General features: G+C 39.5%; 1 protein-coding gene across 34 annotated transcripts in view; it reads right to left on the bottom strand.

Moving 5' to 3' along the window:
- Positions 1 to 22,369, bottom strand: part of ABI2 (abl interactor 2) — a 123,331-nt gene that overhangs the window by 8,048 nt on the left and 92,914 nt on the right. For 18 of the 34 annotated variants that reach the window (XM_045078631.1, XM_045078630.1, XM_045078609.1 and 15 more), the window contains 3 exons: positions 20,578 to 20,736; positions 7,480 to 7,566; positions 3,481 to 3,654 (listed from right to left, as the gene is read on the bottom strand). In XM_045078631.1, the coding sequence (XP_044934566.1) occupies positions 3,481 to 3,654; positions 7,480 to 7,566; positions 20,578 to 20,736 (420 nt within the window). The remainder of the gene's footprint in view (positions 1 to 3,480; positions 3,655 to 7,479; positions 7,567 to 20,577; positions 20,737 to 22,369) is intronic. The other 16 variants (XM_045078617.1, XM_045078618.1, XM_045078636.1 and 13 more) reach the window with 1 other exon arrangement.

Below are 22,369 nucleotides of genomic sequence, written 5' to 3'. Positions count from 1 at the left end.
TTTCCCTAATGACTAATAATGTTAAGTATCTTCTCGTGAGCTTATCTGCAATTCATGCACCTAAATGAAGTGTGTTCGAATTTTTTTTCTAGAAGTTTTTTGCCTCCTTACTTATTTTGCTAAAATTCTTCCCAGTGTAGGCTTGCCTTGTTATTCATAGCATCTTTAAAGAAGAAAAATTTAATGATATTCAGTCTGTCAATTTTTTATATGCTCTCTATAAATTTTTTTCCTAATCCCAGAACACAGAGATTTTCTCCTATATTTTTCTGCAGAAGTTGTATAGTGTAGGTTGTACAACAGATCTAAAATACATTTCAAGGTAATCTTTGTATATGGTAAAGTAAGGGTGGAAATTACATGAACATTAATTTTTTACCTCTACCTTGGCCAGAAATGGAAGACCACTTTTTGTTACTCTAAGCTCCCCACATGATGGATATCCAGCTGTTGTAGCGCATTTGTTGAAAACCCTATCCTTTCCCCACTGAATTACCTTGACACCTTTGTTAAACAACATGTGTGGATCTTTTTCTAGATTCTATATTCTCTTGATTTATATTTCTATACTTATATCAGTACCATACTGTCCCAAATACTGTAGACTTAGTTTAAATCTTGCAACATTAGTTTTTTTTTTTTAACTGTTTTGATTCCACTAGATCTTTTACATTTCCATATAACTATTAGAATCCCCTTATCAATTTCTGTAAGAATGGCTCCCAGAATTTTTACTGAAATTGCATTCAATTTACAGACCAATTTGGGTAAAACCAATTATTGAACAATAATGATCAAAGAGCATAATATATCTCTTGATTTATTTAAGGCCTTCATTAATTTCTCCTAATGTTTTACAGTTCTCATATAGGTCTTACATATATTTTATTAAGTTTATCCTTAAGTATTTCATATTTTTGATGTTACTACAAAAGGTATAATTGAATAAATTTCAATCACCAAGTGTTTGTTGCTCATATATAAAAATCCAATTAATTTGGGGCAGCCAGATGGCTCAGCCCATTAAGCATCTGTCTTCAGCTCAGGTCACGATCCCAGGATCCAGGAATCAAGCCCTGCATTCGGGCTCCCTGCTCAGTGGGGAGCCTGCTTCTCCCTCTCCTCCCCAACGCGCTCTCTCTCACTATCTCTGTTGCTCTCTCTCTAATAGAGTCTTTTTAAAAATAAATTAAAAAATAAAATCCAATTACTTCTGCACATTGACTTTGTGGCTTACAATCTTGCTGAGCTCGCTTTTTAGCTCTGTCAGCTTCTTTGTGGATTCCTTGTAGGATTTTCTACATATAAAATCATATCTTCTGGGGCACCTAAGTGGCTCAGTCAGTAAAGTGTCTGCCTTCGGCTCAGGACATGATCTCAGGGTCCTGGGATCCAGCCCCATCAAGCATCCTGCTCGGCAGGAGAATCTGCTTCTCCCTCTCCCTCCACTACTCCCCCTGCTTTTGCACTCTCTCAAATAATTAAAAAAAAACATATCTTCTGCAAATGAAAACTATTTGATACTGTCCCACATATCTGTTGCCGTTTTTTTGGTTTTTTCCACGTCTCATTTTGGATAGTTTTTATTGTTAGATCATCCAAGTTGCTGATCTTTTCTTCTGAACTGTCCCTTCAGATACTGTTATTTTTCATCTCTAGAAATTCTGTGTGGGTCTCTCTCTCTCTCTCTCTCTCTTTTTTTTTTTTAAAGACATTCTGCTCCTCTTTTGTGTTTATGTTTGCTTTTACCTTCTGGGACCCATGGGGCATTTGTAATATAAACACCCTTGTCTGGGAATTCCTCATCTCAATCATTTCTGTTTCTTTTCACTGACTTCTTTTAGTTATGAGTTATGTTTTCCTGCTTTTTTACATGCCTTGGAATTTTTGATTGGATGTTAGACACTGTAGATCTTACCTTTTGGTGCTCTGGATTTTTTTTTTTTTTTACTTTTTTGAGCAATGTTGGATTTTGTTCCAGAGATCAACTAAGTTACATGAAATCAGTTGGATGCGTTCAGGGTTTGTATTTAAGCATTTGCTAGGGCAGTCTGGAGTAACCTCTAGTGTATGGCTCATTTGGCCCCATCACTAAAGGCAAACAGTTTGGGGGCCTCTTCTCTATACCCTGTGCATTGCAAGGTCTTTCTGTTCTGGCTGGTTCAGGAGCATGAACCATTCCCAGACTTGTTATTTCCAGTAATTTTTTTGCGTACTCCTTTCTGGTTGTTCTCTCTCCAAGCTCAGGTGGTTTCTTCACACTTACATAGAGGACTATTCACTCAAAAACACAAGGGGATGCTTCTGCAGATCTCCACAGCACTGTCCTCTGTCTTTGTGTAACTACTTCTTCTCTGTGGCCTCCTAAGGCTCTGACCTCTACCTTGCTTATGCAGTGAGATCTCCAGGCTATTTGGGTTCCACCTCCTGGCACTGTGGCCCAGAAATTTCCCCTAGTTGGCAAACCCAGACCATCAAAGGTTTACCTTGTTTGACGTCCTTCTCCATGGGGTCATAGTCTACCACTGCCTGTTACCCAGTGTCTGAAAATCATTATTTTTGTATTTTTTTTCTGGATTCATTCCTGCTTTAAGAGGAAGGGTAAATCTGTCATTGTTACTTTACCTTGATCCTATTTGTTAGAGTAAGCGCCCCAGGTGATTCTAATGTGGTCCATTTTTAAAACAAGTAAGTTAGTAGCTTCAATTCCCTTAACAGAAAATTTGAAGATAGCATACATTTTTTCTGAGCTAGTCTTCGTGAGATTTGGAAGCCTGTGTCCCAAAAGTGTCATGTCAGAAAAGTTTCATTCAGCACTTAAAAAAATGCCCAACTTCGCAAAGAAACTGAGAAACCATTATTGTCTGGAAGAAAATTTCATATGCAGATGTTTAACCTAAAATATCTGAAAGAAGATACCACAAAAATAATAATTTGGAAATATCATCCTCTTCCAGAGGCATTCCAGAAAAAGTCTATTTTTAAAATTTTTGTCTTATAGAAACCAATCATAAAAAAGCATGTTCAGTAGGAACAATAAATAACTATCAGTATAAAATCAGAGAGTCACAGAATTTTACTAGTGTGATTTTCATAAGTCATGAACCTTGTAAGCTAAATTAATAAAATGTTGCATAGGGGCGCCTGGGTGGCTCAGTGGGTTAAAGCCTCTGCCTTCAGCTCAGGTCATGATCCCAGGGTCCTGGGATCGAGCCCCACCCACATCACATCGGGCTCCCTGCTCAGCGGGAAGCCTGCTTCCTCCTCTCTCTCTCTGCCTGCCTCTCTGCCTGCCTTCTCTGCCTGCCTGTGATCTCTGCCAAATTTAGAAATTAAAAAATAAAAAATAAATGTTGCATAGATTATGCAAGCAAAACTTTACCTATCAGTAAAAAAATAAATACGGTTTTCAGAATGAGTAAATTCCATTTCCATGCAGAGGTGTCTCCCCACCCCTCTAGACCCCCTTCTGAAACTTACCCTTTTCCAAGTAAGACCTTGGAGCCCACGGTGGGTCCTCTTCAGCATAAGGATCACTATACTCAACCACAGCTGCTTCCTCCTCTTCATAATCTTCTGGGGGAGGAGGTGGGGGAGGGGATTCATCGAAGACTGGTTCTTCCACAGGTGGTGGTGGAGGTGGTGTATCTGAAACTAAGAATGTATCAAGCTGATAACAATACTACATGTTATGCAAGTTCAGTATTTTCTATCCAAACCTCTATATACATGGAATGTAAATCTAGACTTGAAAATAGTGATCTTTCACTGGGTAATGGACACTGGGGAGGGTATGTGCTATGGTTTAGTGCTGTGAATTGTGTAAGACTGACGAATCACAGACTTATACCCCTGAAACAAATTATCCATTATATGCTAATTTTAAAAATGATCTTTTCAAAAAATAAGTGGGCAAGAGAAGGCTCCCCACCAACTATAATGTTTCAAATCTCCAAGCATGACTTTCTCCTCCCTGTGGGTCAGGGCTGATGGGTGTTAAATAAAGCAGGTGATTCTAATGTGTATGCTAATACACAATCCTCTTTTTCAAAGAAAGAGTAAGTACAATATAGTTTGGTTTTATATTATATCCAAGGAGCAGTGGTTACCAAAAATATTAATAATTTGGACGTTTACAAGCATATTTAATTTTTAATAAATTAGAATGCACTTGTAAATAGTCAAATATTAGTAATCTCCATTCCTTTCAATGAATTTTTTTAAAGAGCATTTTACCAAATTAGTGGAATGGAAATCACAAGACTTTGGGTAACTTCATGCATGAAGATGTTCGTGCTTGCTATTTTTTATAGAGAGAATTTCACCTAGTTCAGACTGATTTATGATCCAGAATTTCCTCAAGCTAAATATGGAAGAGTGACTTAAAAATCTGCTTCCACAGCTCAAGTATCAGCATATATCCAAACTCAGGCAACTCAAAAGCTTTTCAAAATGGTTGGTACATAACTGGACACAGCTCGACAAAATAAACTGAGTAAAGCTGCATTTATCAGCTGCCCAATTTCATTTATTTATTCTTATTTGTGAGGTACCAGTACTGTTTCTGTGAAACTCTCTGAGCAATCCTGTTTATTTTCTATCTTTCATGTGAGCCTACTGATTCAACCAAGTGGATGCAGAAGACTGCTGGCATCTGGTGGGGCCTGGGATGTCGGTTCCCATCCTCTGTCCTGTTCCAGGTTCTCCCACGCGCTGCCAGTCTCCTTCCCAACCTGCCTGTTTGATGCACTTCCAAACTTTACTCATTAAAAGTGATTCTTTTACTCCTAATGGGTTTTTAAAATAAAAACTACAGATATGTGATTTAGCATATATTTTATGACAAATTACATAAGGTTGGGAATCAACAATATAACCTATTTGCATTTATAAGGTAAAGAGGCTGACTTGAAACAATTACATAAAAACAAAGATCCAAAGGAACGCTGTCTTTCAAAACAATCACCTTGAGAAATTACATTATAAAATTACTCAAAGATTCTGCCATTGCTCATTTTTACTATTTCTTATAATGCCTCAGAGTTAATGAGACTGACATAACCTACCATTTTAATCCTCATTTTATGTGGAAACTGGCTTTCCAGGATTAAGTAGTCCTCCACTAAGTAAGTAGAAAAGCAGGAATTTGAACTTCAATGCCTGTTATCTTAAAAGACACACTATTACGAGACAAGATCAGTAACTTTAAAGTCATATTTCATGATTACTCATTCAACAAACATCAACTGAGAGCCTGCTATGGCTAGCCACTATGTTCAGCACTGAGACAGAGCAGTAGGCAAAAGTCATAGAGACACGGACAACGGAATTTTCACTTGTAATTACACGCAGTAAGTGCTGTAACTCACTCTGAGAAACACAGCAGCAGACCAAAACTCTTACACAGGTCAGGAAAGGCTTCCTGAACCTGAAGAATAAGTAAGAGTTACTGGCCAGAGGGCAGGATGGAGTGAGGGTGGATACTTCATGTCCGACGTGAAGGGAGAAAAAAAATACAAAGGTAAGAAAGTAGGAACCTTTCAAGGAACTGGCCAAAGTTCAGTAGAAAGAGGCATGAGGAAGCTGAAGAGGACTAAGTAGGAAGGGCCTTCCAACAGTTTGGATTCTATCCAAAGAGCAATGGGGAGCCATAGAAGGATTTTAAGAATAACAGAATCAGCGCTGCACCACTCAGCCCAGTATACCTGGTTCCAAGTAATTCCAGACTGTTTCCAAGTATCAATCTTACTATAGACTATCTGCTACCAGAGTATCTTCAAAGTAATACACCTGAAAACTAAGAGGATAATTCTAAAAGACAAGTACACATCTTTCCAAGGTGAATGTTTTGAAGAGAACATCCATTTGAATGCAGAATCCCTGCTGTATCCATAAAATCAGCCACAGCTCACCTCATAAACAAAGTTTTCTTATTTTTCTACATTTTGTAGGGGAGAAATGTATGTGACTGTGGAAAGAAAGAAAAGACTATTCCAAAAGGCAATCACACTGCTGAACTCTGGAGGTGCTCCTTGGTTTACCTTCCAATTAGCGGAAGTCAGACTATTTTCAGAAGGGAGCAGAGATGCAAAAGCACCTGCAAGAGGCCTGAGCCCTCAGGCAAGTGGGCCAGGATTCTAACCACTTAAAATGCAACAAAGAAATGTGTCCATAGGGCGCCTGGGTGGCTCAGTGGGTTAAGCCGCTGCCTTCGGCTCGGGTCATGATCTCAGGGTCCTGGGATCGAGTCCCACATCGGGCTCTCTGCTCAGCAGGGAGCCTGCTTCCTCCTCTCTCTCTCTGCCTGCCTCTCTGCCTACTTGTGATCTCTGTCAAATAAATAAATAAAATCTTAAAAAAAAAACAAAAAAAGAAATGTGTCCATAAAAAGGGGGCATTTGGTTAGATACAAAAGCACAACAAACAAACAAATAAAAAAATCAACCCCCCCAAAACAAAACAACAACAACAACAAACCAGGGACTAAAGTGTCTGCTTTGTGTCAGATGCTTCTCTAAGTGCAGGGGAAACAGTCAGCCAACAGAGCCACCGAAAATTCCTGCTCTCCTACGAGCTCCCATTCTGGTATCAGCAACGCCCATCTGTGCGCCTAAGCAACACAGTGCAAATATGTGTACCCCTCTGGTCAGGCCACCCCTGTTATGAGATGCATACTCTGGGCTTCATCGTACTGAAGGCATGAAACTTTTCATTAATAGGAACGCCTGGCTCAGATCCCATGCCCATCGTGCGACTGTGCGACTGTGATGTGGGCTTCTTGCACAGACCTCTCCCCGGAAAAGAATTCATCTGATGGCCTATTGCACTGGTCTCTGTAACAGCACTTCCTCACTGAGTGTGACACAGGCCTCCTGCTTCGGAGACATCAGTCTCCTGAGCTTCCTTAATGCTTTCCTAGAAGACGACCGAATGGGTCAGTGAAATTAGTTATCTGGTCCTGCCTGTCTCGACCCCAGACTACAGGCCGATGGAAATTCATTGCCAATCTATGAGGCCTCCTAGGAGAGAAAGACTGGCCATTTGGTCCCCTGAGACCTACCACGGCATGGCCATTTTTACACCTGGAATCACAAGACTGGAGGAAGATTCTCAAGCCCGGCCACCAGACCCTGCGACTCCAGTGACAGCAAACGAGGCTACTAGCTGTCTGAGCAATGCATATAAAGAGACGGGCTATCTGGGGGACTAAGGAGCATCTCCTTGGTTAGATGTGGTCTTTCTTTTCTTAGATGGGCTTTATTTTATTCTTGTCTCATCTTCACTACCAGATTTTAAGTTATCTGAAAGCAAAGAACTTCATCTTAATTATTTTATCACACTAGCTGCTCACCCAGGAACTTGCCCAGAATATGCAAATATGTGAACTCTCAGTGAACGAAGGACTATTCAGCCAATTATATATAAATGACATTTTAAGCCTATAATCTGATCTACAGCATAAAGAAGACATACACTTACTATTGTCTTGGACTCTGGCCACAAATCCCATTAAAGGTAACTGAGGAGTTACCTGTAGGACGGAGGGAGGAGGAGGAGCCAGAGATACTGCGGAAACAAAAAGGTGCGGAGGGTAAGGGGTCAGGGCGAGTCACATTAAAAGGAAAGGCTAATAATACAAGAAAACAAACGTATAAGGAGGGAAACCCGTAGGTACAAATATTTTTAAGCTATCTTAAAGGCCCTCTTTTGAGGGATAATGCATTAACACAAAAAAAGTATTGGGGGAGTTTAAAGAAAGTTCTAAAAATTGTAACAGGAAGCATTTCTTATATACAGATCTATTCTAACATGTAATACCAAACTGATCTTGTCACATCACTAACAACATGTTTTCTCAAAGAATTTCTGCAGATTATCATGAATAATTTGGTTTTCAGGATTTTAAAGGTTACAAGTTTAAATGCTCAATACCAGGAAAAAAAATTGCATCCCAACATCCTAAATTTATACTTTCCATTACTTAATTAACAGGCAAATTAATTGGTTCTTCATTCATTAATTAAATATTTACTGACTTTCTAGTAAGTGGCAAGCACTCTGCTAGGAAGCCAGTATCAAGCCATTCTGAGAGTTAGATCTGTGTCATGACAATTCCAATTCATACCAAAACACACCGGACTCATTCAAATCACTCTCTCCTCCCCAACGTGTCTTTGCTTCTATCGCAAACGCCTGGTACAGTGCATAGCACTAGTCAGCCTACAACGAATGTTTAATGTATGTAAATAAATAAACCTGGTACGTACGAAACAATAGCCCAAGATTAATTCTACAGTTATGCTTTCCTTCAGAATGAGTGTAAAGCACAGTATGTATCTTCTTAAGAAAACACCTTTATTAACTCAAATTACAGTTAAGACTAATACAACTGAAAAGATGAAAGAGTCACTGCCCTCAAAGGTCTCATATTCTAACCGGAGATACAAAAGAACATAACCTGAGCCCAGCAATGTTTGTGGCAATCCGCTGCAGGGGGCTGTGCTGGGAGAGGCGGCATGGGGATGCTGGGGTGGGGGCAGGTATTTGTAGGGAAGGCCACACAGAAACACTCTCTGAGTGGGCACTAGAAGTAAAGGAGTTCAACAAGCAGAGAAGAGAAAGACCAGACGAAACCCAAGTGAGGGGCAGAGGCTGACAGGTCTAGAACAGCATGACCAGTACACACCTGGACAAGTAAGTAGGTAGACAGGAACTAGGGAAGTGCCTTAGGGGACAGAGTGCTCAGTGGTGAGAGACTGGACTTCAAAGTCACCCAGCATCAAACACCTGATTCGCCATTTCCTTGTTGTTAAACACCTAGTAATCATTTCTTTGGCCCTAATCCATAAATGTGATGAAAAAAGGTGGTTTACTTCACAGAGCGGATGCAAAGATTTAAAAACAACAAAAACCAAAAACTAATGCATGCAGAATGCCTAACCTAGGACCTGTCACCAAAAAAAAAAAAAAAAAAAAAAAAAAAAAGAAAACCAAAAACAAACAAAAAAAACCTCAATACAGCATAAACGCAGAGAAGAGAAGAAAACTTAGTAATATATTAGTATGAAAAAAGTATACTTGGTAGCTAGGAGACATACGTGATATATAGACAAGAGTTAAGCTATTAACACTGAAGAGTATCTAGCTGTAAGGGACAGAGTAGAATAACCCTAGAAACAAGTACCTTTCTTAAAAGGTAACTTTTGATTAGGTTTTTCCCTAAGGTCATACTTCTTGGCAGTAAACCCTTTGGTGCCTTGTCTCCCCCTCACAGAGGCTTGGAACAATTGCTGGTATGTTCCCAATACCCTGTGTAACTTGGAGGAAGAAGATGACATAATGAACATAGAAGTAGCAGAGACAAAGCTGATAGAAGGAGACAGCAACTGGTATTCTAGAAAACTATTTATTGGGTGTATGGTCCCATCAAATAAGATGAAAATGTTCCTCTTCTGTTACCAACAGTCCCATAACAGAAAAGTAGGGAATGCCCCACTTCAGTCACTATTTCTCAACCTTTTTTTTTTTTTTTTTTAATGACCTTCTGGTGCTCAGCTAAACCAGAATGATTAGGTGTTTAACTCAGAACAGTCTTCTTGTAGGTAGATCAAGTGTATTATTATTTTTTAAGATGAGTATGTTCTATTTCTTTTCTAGTTCTGAAAGTGAAAATCTGAAATCATATGGTTTTAAGAAGTCCACCAACAACAGCCCAGGTAAAAACCAATCCCAAATCTTCCTAAAAAACATTTACTTCATAACAAAACAAGTTGGACTTTTCTCAAAGCTAGACCATGTTTAAAAAATTCAGTTCCAGGGGAACCTGGGTGATTCAGTGGGTTAAGCCTCTGCCTTCAGCTCAGGTCATGATCTCAGGGTCCTGGGATCGAGCCCCACATCAGGCTCTCTGCTCAGCAGGGAGCCTGCTTCCTCCTCTCTCTCTCTGTCTGCCTACTTGTGATCTCTCTCGCTCTCTCTCTCTCTCTCTCTGTCAGATAAATAAATAAATAAAATCTTAAAAAAAAAATTCAGTTCCAAATGGAGTTTACAAAGGTCACCCCAAATACTACTATTTTCCCCCAGGGCAAAAATTTAATGTGATGATCCAAATTAATTTCGATACCACAGCATTTTCTTTCTGGACCGCATTAAGATTTTATCTACCAGAACTCCTGTGAAACACAACATCCTACTTTAGACTTATTTTCCTTAGAGCTGAGCTGAAAACAAGCCATTCTAGAAGACTGAAGCAGGATTTTGATGAGAATCATCATCTGCATTATTTGGTTCTAGACCTAGCATCTCATGAACAGGGAAGAGAAGTAACCAGACACTTGTTTTATACTCCACTTCATTAAGATGATTCTTCATTTGACAAGACCCTTTCCCTAAAGCCACCAAAAGATCTCCAAACTTAGACTTGGGAGTTTTATGTTCACAATACATACTAAGATGTTAATGTGAAGACAAGGCCTCACCAGATGACTGCAGTTTTAGAGAGGTCTTAAGTTCTACACAGAGTAACAAGTAGGTATGTACATAGTAAAGGCTCTGCAAGCAACCACACTTAGAGGAAGAGTCTGTGCTGATGAACTATACAGACCTTCGGAACATGACCTTCCTGGTTATTTATGAAATCCTGTGGAGCATAATCTTTGAGGCTTATTGTTTCAAAATGTCTACTTCAAAACGTTTTGAAAAATAACTTGGAATTTTACAGCTTATTTCTACAGATTTGTAAATACTCTGAGAAAATGAGACAAAATGAACACTCTAAATGTTCTAAATGAATACTACTTCTAAAACCATTAAAGGATACCACTGGGGCACCTGGGTGATGCAGTGAGTTAAGCGTCCGAATCTGGGTTTCAGCTCGTCATGATCTCAGGGTTGCACTGAGTGCAGAGTCTGCTTAAGTTTCTCTCTCCTTTTCCCCCTCCCCCTAACGCAGTCCCTAAAATAAATAAATAAATCTTTTTTTTTTTTTTTTAAAGAAAAGACTACTACCTTTGGAGGTTATAGACATCTGAGAGTGCATTCAAATTTAGGTGCTTATATTTTACATTACAGTAAAGAAAAATATTTGAGCAATTCATTTTAAGAGTGAAACATTTCCTAAACATGAACAGCAGGGAGTATTTAAAAGTGAACTGAACTCATCATACTGAGTAAGGAGGCTTTTTACCAAATAATTATCAATTCTGTAGTTTCAGAAGGGTTAAAAGAATTGGATCATTGTTGTTATTCCTTTCCAAGCCAAAAAAAAAAAAAAAAAAAATCACAAGATGTTATGCTAAGAAAAAGCAGCAAATTAACACAAAGTTTAAAAACACAGCTTGTGTTAATAATCACTGTTAAGGGTCTATCTGGCTTACTTGGTCATTTGAGAATATTACACTTTTCAGTTGTTTTCTGGCTTTTTTGCTCTCATTACAGTAAGCATTCTTAAAAAAATAAAATAAAAAGAGTAAGGATTCTCTAACAAATCCTAAAGACTGCCTAATATAAGGATTCGAAAAATGCTTCTTGCGACTGCTCTTTATTCATACTTTGCTAAAGCCTTACCATATCTGTATTCTTCTGGAAATTTATGGTAATGTTGTAACTTAACTTTCATTTAGAGGATATATGTTATTGGCTTCTCTTCTGCAATACCACCAACCCAATGTTATTTTTTCAGTTTCCTTGTAGTTGTTTTCACAACATTCAATGGGTAAACCTTGACATTTTCCCTGTGTAAAACACTATACTCGTTCACAAATTCCTCTCTCATACACCTATATACAGTCACATTTCTTAGAAACAACATTTCACTTTATGAATTAGATTTTTTAGTCTTTGCTGTAAGGAACTGTAGCAATAAAATATAGGATTATCTAGAGAGGAGCCAAGATGGCAGAGAAGCAGCAGGCTGCGACGACATCAGGTAGCAGGAGATCAGCTAGACGCTTATCTAACCACTGCAAACACCTGCAAATCCAATGGGCAATCGAAGAGAAGAACAACAACAATTCTAGAAACAAAATCGATCACTTTCTAAAAGGTAGGACCAGCGGAGAAGTGAATCCAAAGCGTCAGGAAGATAGACCGCGGCGGGAGGGGCCGGCTCCCGGCAAGCGGCGGAGCAGCGGAGCACAAAATCGGGACTTTTAAAACTCTGCTCCACGGAGGGACAACACTCCAGAGGCTAAACCAGAAGAAAGGCCCCGCGGGGTCAGCATAACCCCACGTCCCGCGGGGTCAGAGAAGGACCGGGGGTGTCTGAGTGTCGCAGAGCTCGCAGGTAGTAGAGCGGGGAAGCCGGCTACAGAGACAGAGCCCAGGAGTGAGCTCCCAGCTCGGGGTTACCTCCAACCGGTCGCAGCCTGAGTGAGCTGGGAGCGCAGCTGGAGGCCAGGGAGACGGAAGCGACAGGGCGCTTTTCTCCAAGTGCGACCGATTGAGCGCTTTCCTACAAGCGCAACCAGAGACCAGGGAGATGGGGGCAGTTGGGTGCTGTTCTCTGAGGGCACCCTAAGGAGCGGACCCCGAGCTCTCCGCTCCTCTGGGCGGGAGATTGGGAGGCCGCCATCTTCATTCCCGTCCTCCAGAACTCTACGGAAAGCGCTCAGGGAACAAAAGCTCCCGAAAGCAAACCGGAGCGGATTACTCAGGCCGGCCCCTGGTAAGGGCAGTGCAATTCCGCCTGGGGCAAAGACACTTGAGAATCACTACACCAGGCCCCTCCCCCAGAAGATCCACAAGAAACCCAGCCAAGAACAACTTCACTCACCAAGGAGAACAGCGGAATTCCAGAGGAAGAGAAAGCAAATCTTATCTGGACAAAATGACAAGGCGGAAAAACTCACCAGAGGAAAAAGAACAAGAGGCAGTACTGAAGGCTGGGGACCTAATCAATACAGACATTGCTAATATGACAGATCTAGAGTTCAGAATGACGATTCTCAAGGTTCTAGCCAGGCTCAAAAAAGGCATAGAAGATATTAGAGAAACCCTCTCCAGAGAAATAAAAGCCCTTTCTGGGAAAATAAAAGAACTAAAACCTAACCAAGTTGAAATAAAAAAAGCTATTAATGAAGTGCAATCAAAAATGGAGGCTCTTACTGCTAGGATAAATGAGGCAGAAGAAAGAATTAGTGACATAGAAGACCAAATGACAGAGAATAAAAGAGAGACAAACAAATACCGGACCACGAGGAGAGAATTTGAGAGATAAGTGATACCATAAGATGACACAATATTAGAATAATTGGGATTCCAGAAGAAGGAGAGAGAGGGGAGCAGAAGGTATATTGGAGAGAATTATTGTAGAGAATTTTCCTAATATGGCAAAGGGAACAAACATAAAAAACCAGGAGATGCTAAGAACGCCCCTCAAAAATCAATAAAAATAGGTCCACACCTCGTCACCTGATAGTAAAATTTACAAGTCTTAGCAACAAAGAGAAAATCCTGAAAGCAGCCTGGGAAAAGAAGTCTGTAACATACAAGGGTAAAAACATTAGATTGGCAGTGGACCTATCCACAGAGACCTGGCAGGCTGGAAAGAACTGGCATGATATATTCAGAGTACTAAACGAGAAAAACATGCAGCCAAGAATAATATATCCAGCTAGACTATCATTGAAAATAGAAGGAGAGATAAAAAGCTTCCAGGACAAACAAAAACTGAAAGAATTTGCAAACACCAAACCAGCTCTACAGGAAATATTGAAAGGGGTCCTCTAAGCAAAGAAAGACCCTAAAAGTAGTAGATCAGAAAGAAACAGAGACAATATACAGTAACAGTCACCTTAAAGGCAATACAATAGCACTAAATTCATATCTCTCAATAGTTACCCTGAATGTTAATGGGCTAAATGCCCCAATCAAAAGACACAGGGTATCAGAATGGATGAAAAAACAAAACCCATCAACATGCTGCCTACAAGAAACTCATTTTACACCTGAAGACACCTCCAGATTTAAAGTGAGGAGGAGGAAAACAATGTACCATGCTAATGGACATCAGAAGAAAGCTGGGGTGGCAATCCTTCTATGAGATCAATTAGATTTTAAGCCAAAGACTATAATAAGAGATGAGGAAGGACACTATATCATACTCAAAGGGACTGTCCAACAAGAAAATCTAACAATTTTAAATATCTATGCCCCTAACATGGGAGCAGCCAACTATATAAACCAAGTAATAACAAAATCAAAGAACTACATCGACAATAATACAATAATAGTAGGGGACTTTAACATTCCCCTCACTGAAATGGACAGATCATCTAAGCAAAAGATCAACAAGGAAATAAAGGCCTTAAATGACACACTGGACCAGATGGACATCACAGATACATTCAGAACATTCCATCCCAAAGCAACAGAATATACATTCTTCTCTAGTGTACATGGAACATTCTCCAGAATAGATCACATCCGCAGTCCTAAATCAGGTCTCAACTGGTATCAAAAGATTGGGATCATTCCCTGCATATTTTCAGACCACAATGCTCTGAAGCTAGAACTCAATCCCGAGAGGAAATTTAGAAAGAACCCAAATATATGGAGACTAAAATTATCCTTCTAAAAAATGAATGGGTCAACCAGGAAATTAAAGAAGAATTGAAAAAATTCATGGAAACAAATGATAATGAAAACACAACGGTTCAAAATCTGTGGGACACAACAAAGGCAGTCCTGAGAGGAAAATATATAGCAGTACATGTCTTTCTCAAGAAACAAGAAAGGTCTCAAATACACAAACTAACCCTACACTTAAAGGAGCTGGAGAAAGAACAACAAAGAAAGCCTAAACCCAGCAGGAGAAGAGAAATCATAAAGATCAGAGCAGAAATCAATAAAATAGAAACTAAAAAAACAATAGAACAAATCAACGAAACTAGGAGCTGGTTCTTTGAAAGAATTAATAAGATTGGACAAACTCCTGGCCAGACTTATGAAAAAGAAAAGAGAAAGGACCCAAATAAATAAAATCATGAATGAAAGAGGAGAGATCAAAACCAACACCAAAGAAACACAAACAACTATAAGAACATACTATGAGCAACTCTACGCCAACAAATTCGACAATCTGGAAGAAATGGATACATTTCTAGAGACATATAAACTACCACAACTGAACCAGGAAGAAATAGAAAACATGAACAGACCTATAACCAGTAAGGAGATTGAAACAGTCATCAAAAATCTCCAAACAGGGGCGCCTGGGTGGCTCAGCGGGTTAAAGCCTCTGCCTTTGGCCCGGGTCATGATCCTAGGACCCTGGGATCGAGCTCCGCATCGGGCTCTGCTCAGTGCAGAGCCTGCTTCTCTCTCTCTCTCTCTGCCTGCCTCTCTGCCTACTTGTGTTCTCTGTCAAATAAATAATAAAAATCTTTAAAAAAAAAAAAAAATCTCCAAACAAACAAAAGCCCAGGGCCAGACGGCTTCCCAGGGGAATTCTACCAAACATTTGAAGAAGAATTAATACCTATTCTCCTGAAACTGTTCCAAAAAATAGAAACAGAAGGAAAACTTCCAAACTCGTTTTATGAGGCCAGCATCACCTTGATCCCAAAACCAGACTAGGATCCCATCAAAAAAGAGAATTACAGACCACTATCCTTGATGAACACAGATGCAAAAATTCTCATCAAAATACTAGCCAATAGGATCCAACAGTACATTAAAAAGATTATCCACCACGACCAAGTGGGATTTATTCCAGGGCCGCAAGGTTGGTTCAACATCCGCAAATCAGACAGTGTGATACAACACATCAATAAAAGAAAGAACAAGAACGATATGATACTCTCAATAGATGCTGAAAAAGCATTTGACAAAGTACAGCATCCTTTCTTGATCAAAACTCTTCAAAGTGCAGGGATAGAGGGCACATACCTCAATATTATCAAAGCTATCTATGAAAAACCCACCACAAATATCATTCTCAATGGAGAAAAACTGAAAGCTTTTCAGCTAAGGTCAGGAACACGGCAGGGATGTCCATTAGCGCCACTGCTATTCAAATTGTACTAGAAGTCCTAGCCTCAGCAATCAGACAACAAAAAGAAATTAAAGGCATCCAAATCGGCAAAGAAGAAGTCAAACTATCACTCTTTGCTGATGATATGATACTATATGTAGAAAACCCAAAAGGCTCCACTCCAAAACTGCTAGAACTTGTACAGGAATTCAGTAAAGTGTCAGGATATAAAATCAATGCACAGAAATCAGTTGCACTTCTCTACACCAACAACAAGACAGAAGAAAGAGAAATTAAGGAGTCAATCCCATTTACAGTTGCACCCTAAACCATAAGATACCTAGGAATAAACCTAACCAAAGAGGCAAAGAATCTATACCCAGAAAACTATAAAGTACTCATGAAAGAAATTGAGGAAGACATAAGGAAATGGAAAAATGCTCCATGCTCCTGGATTGGAAGAATAAATATTGTGAAAATGTCTATGCTACCTAAAGCAATCTACACATTTAATGCAACCCCTATCAAAATCCCACCCATTTTTTCCAAAGAAATGGAACAAATAATCCTAAAATTTATATGGAACCAGAAAAGACCTCGAATAGCCAAAGGAATATTGAAAAAGAAAGCCAAAGTTGGTAGCATCACAATTCCGGACTTCAAGCTCTATTACAAAGCTGTCATCATCAAGACAGCATGGTACTGGCATAAAAACAGACACATAGATCAATGGAACAGAATAGAGAGCCCAGAAACAGACCCTCAACTCTATGGTCAACTAATCTTTGACAAAGCAGGAAAGAATGTCCAATGGAAGAAAGACAGCCTCTTCAACAAATGGTGTTGGGAAACTTGGACAGCCACATGCAGAAGAATGAAACTGGACCACTCCTTACACCAGACATAAAAATAGACTCAAAATGGATGAAAGACCTCAATGTGAAACAGGAATCCATCAAAATCCTTGAGGAGAACACAGGCAGCAACCTCTTCGACCTTAGCCACAACAAAGTCTTCCTAGGAACATCGCCAAAGGCAAGGGAAGCAAGGGCAAAAATGAACTATTGGGATTTCATCAAGATCAAAAGCTTTCGCACAGGGCGCCTGGGTGGCTCAGTGGGTTAAGCCGCTGCCTTCGGCTCAGGTCATGATCTCAGGGTCCTGGGATCAAGTCCCGCATCGGGCTCTCTGCTCAGCAGGGAGCCTGCTTCCCTCTCTCTCTCTGCCTGCTTCTCTGTCTACTTGTGATCTCTTTCTGTCAAATAAATAAATAAAATCTTAAAAAAAAAAAAAAGCTTTTGCACAGCAAAGGAAACAGTGAACAAAACCAAAAGACAACTGACAGAATGGGAAAAGCTATTTGCAAACGACATATCAGATAAAGGGCTAGTGTCCAAAATCTATAAAGAGTGTAGCAAACTCAACACCCAAAGAACAAATAATCCAATCAAGAAATGGGCAGAGGGGGCGCATGGGTGTCTCAGTCGTTGGGTGACTGCCTTCAGCTCGGGTCATGATCCCGGCATCCTGGGATCGAGCCCCGCATCGGGCTCCCTGCTCGGCGGAAGCCTGCTTTCCCTCTCCTAGTTCCCCTGCTTGTGTTCCCTCTCTTGCTGCATCTCTTTCTGTAAAATAAATAAATAAAATCTTAAAAAAAAAAAAGAAATGGGCAGAGGACATGAACAGACATTTCTGCAAAGACGACATCCAGATGGCCAACAGACACATGAAAAAATGTTCCACATCACTCGGCATCAGGGAAATACAAATCAAAACCACAATGAGATATCACCTCACACCAGTCAGAATGGCTAAAATTAACAAGTCAAGAAATGACAGATGCTGGCAAGGATGCGGAGAATGGGGAACCCTCCTACACTGTTGGTGGGAATGCAAGCTGGTACAACCACTCTGGAAAACCATGTGGAGGTTCCTCAAAAAAATGAAAATAGAGCTACCCTATGACCCAGTGATTGCACTACTGGGATCCTAAAGATAAAAACATGGTGCTCCGAAGGGGCACATGCACCCAAATGTTTATAGCAGCAATGTCCACAATAGCCAAACTATGGAAAAAACCTAGATGTCCATCAACAGAGGAATGGATAAAGAAGATGTGGTATATATACACACATGGAATACTATGCAGCCATCAAAAGAAATGAAATCTTGCCATTTGCAACAACGTGGATGGAACTAGAGGGTATCATGCTTAGCGAAATAAGTCAATCGGAGAAAGACAACTATCATATGATCTCCCTCATATGAAGAAGTGGAGATGCAATGTGGGGGGTTTGGGGGTAGGAAAAGAAAAAAATGAAAGAAGGTGGGATTGGGAGGGAGACAAACCACAGAAGACTCAATATCAAAAAACAGACTGAGGGTTGCTGGGGGGAGGGGGGATGGGAGAGGGTGGGGGGATATGGACATTGGGGAGGGTATGTGCTATGATGAGTGCTATGAAATGTGTGAACCTGGCGATTCACAGACTTGTACCCCTGGGGATAAAAATACATTATATGTTTATTTAAAAAAAAAATATATATATATACACATATCTATCTATATAAATATATATATAATTATCTATTACCAAAGACGGTACTTAAACACCACATTATCAATTCTTTAATGTTATGGACTGAATATTTATGCATCCCTAAATTCATATGTTGGAATTCTAATGTGATGATATGAGGAGGTGGGGTCTTTAGGAGGCAATTAGGTCATGAGGGTAGACCCCTCTAGAATGGAATTCGTGCCCTTATAAAGGAGACCTAGAAAACTCCCTCTCTTTTTCCATCATGGGGGGATACAAGAAGATGGAAGTCAGCTACCTAGAAGAGAATCCCAGAACTTGACCATGTTAGCACTCTCATATGACTTTCAGCCTCCAGAACTGTGAGACATAAATTTCTGTTATTTATAGGTCACCCGTCCTATGGCACTTTATGACAGCAGCCTGAATTAAGACATTTACCAAACTAGGTTTAGATCTGTAAATGTACAAATACGTGTGTGTGTGTGTCTACACATACTTCTTTACCACCAAAGCCCTTCACATTCATATTTAAGGCAAAAACTGTTAACTTACATTTAGCTCTATTTATTTCAGTTATCCTCTTAGCTGCTGACATGATGAATGGTAAATTTGTGTTCCTACTTCTTTGGTTAGATTATTAAGAAACAATGAGTACCAAAGAGGTTTCAGTTATGCCTTGATCGAAGTGTTCTTTCATCAAATTGCTTCTGAAATAATCTCATTAGAAAACAACTATTGCACCCTTAGGATCATTAGAAAACTGTTAGTATACTCGGAGGACTTGGCACTAGACACTGGGTGTTTCATATTTTAATTCCTATGTTATAATGCCCTTTCAAACTCAACCAAATATATTAACAGTGCTGCCAGATTTCCATCTCACAGAAAACCACAGTGAATTTCCTGAGCACTATTCCCAGCATAACACTGTATAAAGACTGATAAGGTCTCTGGCTCTCATGCATTTTCTATCGCAATGCGGACATCCTCTTCACCACCCCTCACCCCCGCCAAAGAGAAGACTAGGAGATTCAGAGAGATTTTTCTTTAAAATCTGAAGGTAAGGAGGCTAGGGTGAAGAAGAACACGAAACTTCAAGGTATATGACCCAATTTCAAATCCTAATGGGACATCACTTCAGCCTCAGTTTCTCATCCTACAAAACGCAGATGAAAATGATCACATTGTTATGAGAATCAAATGAGAGAATACATATAAAATCATTCTTTAAACTGCATTTATGTAGAAGTAGAATCAAGTTTCTTCTGCATTACTCCAAAGGAATAAGGTTTCACCAAAAGGTAGTAGCCACAGCAGACTGGTTCATTGCTTATCAAAGATGGAATGGGTTGTCCCCTAATATTAAAGATACACAGGCTTAGTGGCCTGTGGTCAAAAATACAGAAAAACACAGTAAGTTGATACACCATGTCCACAATAGTCAGAGAGTCTAATATTTGCTCTTATCCTCTCTGGGGAAGAAGCAAAAATAATGACTACATGTGGTATTAAATATGCGCCAGATTACTTTTTCTGGATGCATGATGCAACTGGAAGACGACTACAGTGTCTAGACTGGCCTGTCCAAGCCCTCGCCTCCCCACCACAGGGTTTCGTATGAGAGCTGAGTACAACAGTGTAACTGCCAAGCATAAAACAGCTTCAAAAACATCCCTTCCCTTTCAGTATACCACTTACAGACTCTGTTCATGAACCCTCAATTTTCATTATTTGGTATTCACAGAGCAAGAATATCAGGTTAAGTAAGAAGGAAATACCATTCACCACAATATTATTCTTAAAAGCAAATAATCACCAACACAATCAAAGATTCTGCTCAGAAAATTAAGTGCTACGCTTTACACAGAAACCATATAATGATTAAAAAAAAAAAAAAAAACTGGATGACACAGCATTAGTCAACCTTGTAGTCATTCTTCTATTCATTCAACAAATAGTATTTAACATCTATTATATGCTAGTAATTTGTAATTAAAGCTTTCCCCCTGTAACTGAAAATTTTAATTGGATATATTCTACAGAATGAAAAAGAAAATCTAACCTGGATTCTGGCTATAAAAAGGTCCTCCATTCATCTGATTCTGAAGGCTCGTCTGTGACGTTATGGAAGGAGGGCGTCTATAGGGCAAGGAGCCCCCTATTGTTGGGGGAGTGTGGCGAGAGGCGGGTCTGTTCATGCTGTAGAACTGAACAGGATGTCCTGGAAAAGGCACAGAGCATAAATTTGTCATTAAAAGATAATTACCTCAGGCAATGAAATGCTTTAGGTACACTGCCTGAATCTTAATAAGATTATTAAAAATTACAATATTTAGTTAATTTAATTGCTATCTGTTAAACATCATGCAAGGTCAGAGTTATTGGTCAGCTACCATATCAAAGTGCAAAAGCAGGAAACTCTCTCTGTAAAATAAATAAATAAACCCTTAAAAAACAAACTTAACAAGAATGCCATTTGGGACAGCAAAAGAAAAACAATGTTTCACACAGTCTTATTCGAGATCATAGTAATAAGAGCGGTGAATTGAAGGTGGCAAAGCCGTCAGTATAAAGGAAAACAAGGGATTTCAGCCATCAAGTGACAGAATTCCCAATCAAACACATCTTTACTCAATCAAAAATCTCCATCTCCAACACTAGATTATTTTGTCTTAAAATTAGAGCTTAAGAAATTTACAATTAAGAAAAAAGCTAAGGTAAAAAAGGGAATCAAAATGTATCTTATTTGTAATACCGTCTCTAAACCTGTAATATTTATTAGCAATTTCACTCCGTTTTGCTGAGTACTTAAACAGCTAATGCCAACTAAAGACATTTTTTCTTTATCCAATTCCCTAAAGCAATCCAGTTCCTAAATTTTATCTGGACTCCACTTCCACTTAAAATCATTCAGCTGAAGGCCGACTCTTCCAGACAGATCAGACAGAGTCCTGGAGCACCCTTGAGAGACCACTCCAGCAGGCAAGAAAGGAGGGGCAGAGAGACAAGGGAAGGGGAGGGAGCAGAAGGCAGAGACGGAGAACCGGGGAACCGGAGAACCGGAGAACCGGGGAACCGGAGAACCGGAGAACCGGGGAACCGGAGAACCGGGGAACCGGAGAACCGGGGAACCGGAGAACCGGAGAACCGGGGAACCGGGGAGCAGGGACACAGGGAAGAGGAGAAAGTACAGGGAGGAAGACCGGGAGGGCAAAGGAGAAAAGAAAGGGAAACACTTCTGGCGATTTTGTGTCTTCTCTCTGACTGTGAAAAGGATCTTCAGGAACTCTGTAACCTTATCCAACTTGGATTCATGTGAATTCATATAAAGAATATTATAAAAGTACTCAAGATCTTCTATATCATTTAATTTTACATATGATAGCATCAAAACCTAAAAATCAATTCTGTTGTACTAAAAAATCTGGAGTATTCAAGCTTTTACATAATCTACTGTCAAGTCTCTGCAACAATGATAAAAAATGTAAGAATATATAAATGATTGTTTAAAAGGTACATTTTGTCATTTGAATCACCAGATAGAATACATTATTGGCATTTTAGTAATCAATCTATAACAAACTAATACAAATCTACTATCTTCAAGTTAAAAGCATCTGATAATTAAACCATTATGAGTTCTCTATAATTAGATCCAGTCTAAAATCTCACATAAGTCCTCAGTAATTCAAAGACAAACATTAAAGACTCTCTCTATTCATTCCATTAATAAGGCATATACTTTGCTTTGGGCTAAAAAGCAAACAAAACTATAGTTTTTTGTGTTGTGGTTTTTTTTTTTTAATTTTATTTATTTATTTATTTGTCAGAGAGAGAGAGAGAAAGCACAAGCA

This window comes from Mustela putorius, unplaced genomic scaffold (assembly GCF_011764305.1).
Source record: "Mustela putorius furo isolate JIRA1106 unplaced genomic scaffold, ASM1176430v1.1 tig00000275_pilon_pilon_pilon, whole genome shotgun sequence".
Taxonomy (NCBI): Eukaryota; Metazoa; Chordata; class Mammalia; order Carnivora; family Mustelidae; genus Mustela; species Mustela putorius.
This window is presented reverse-complemented; position numbering and strand designations above follow the sequence as displayed.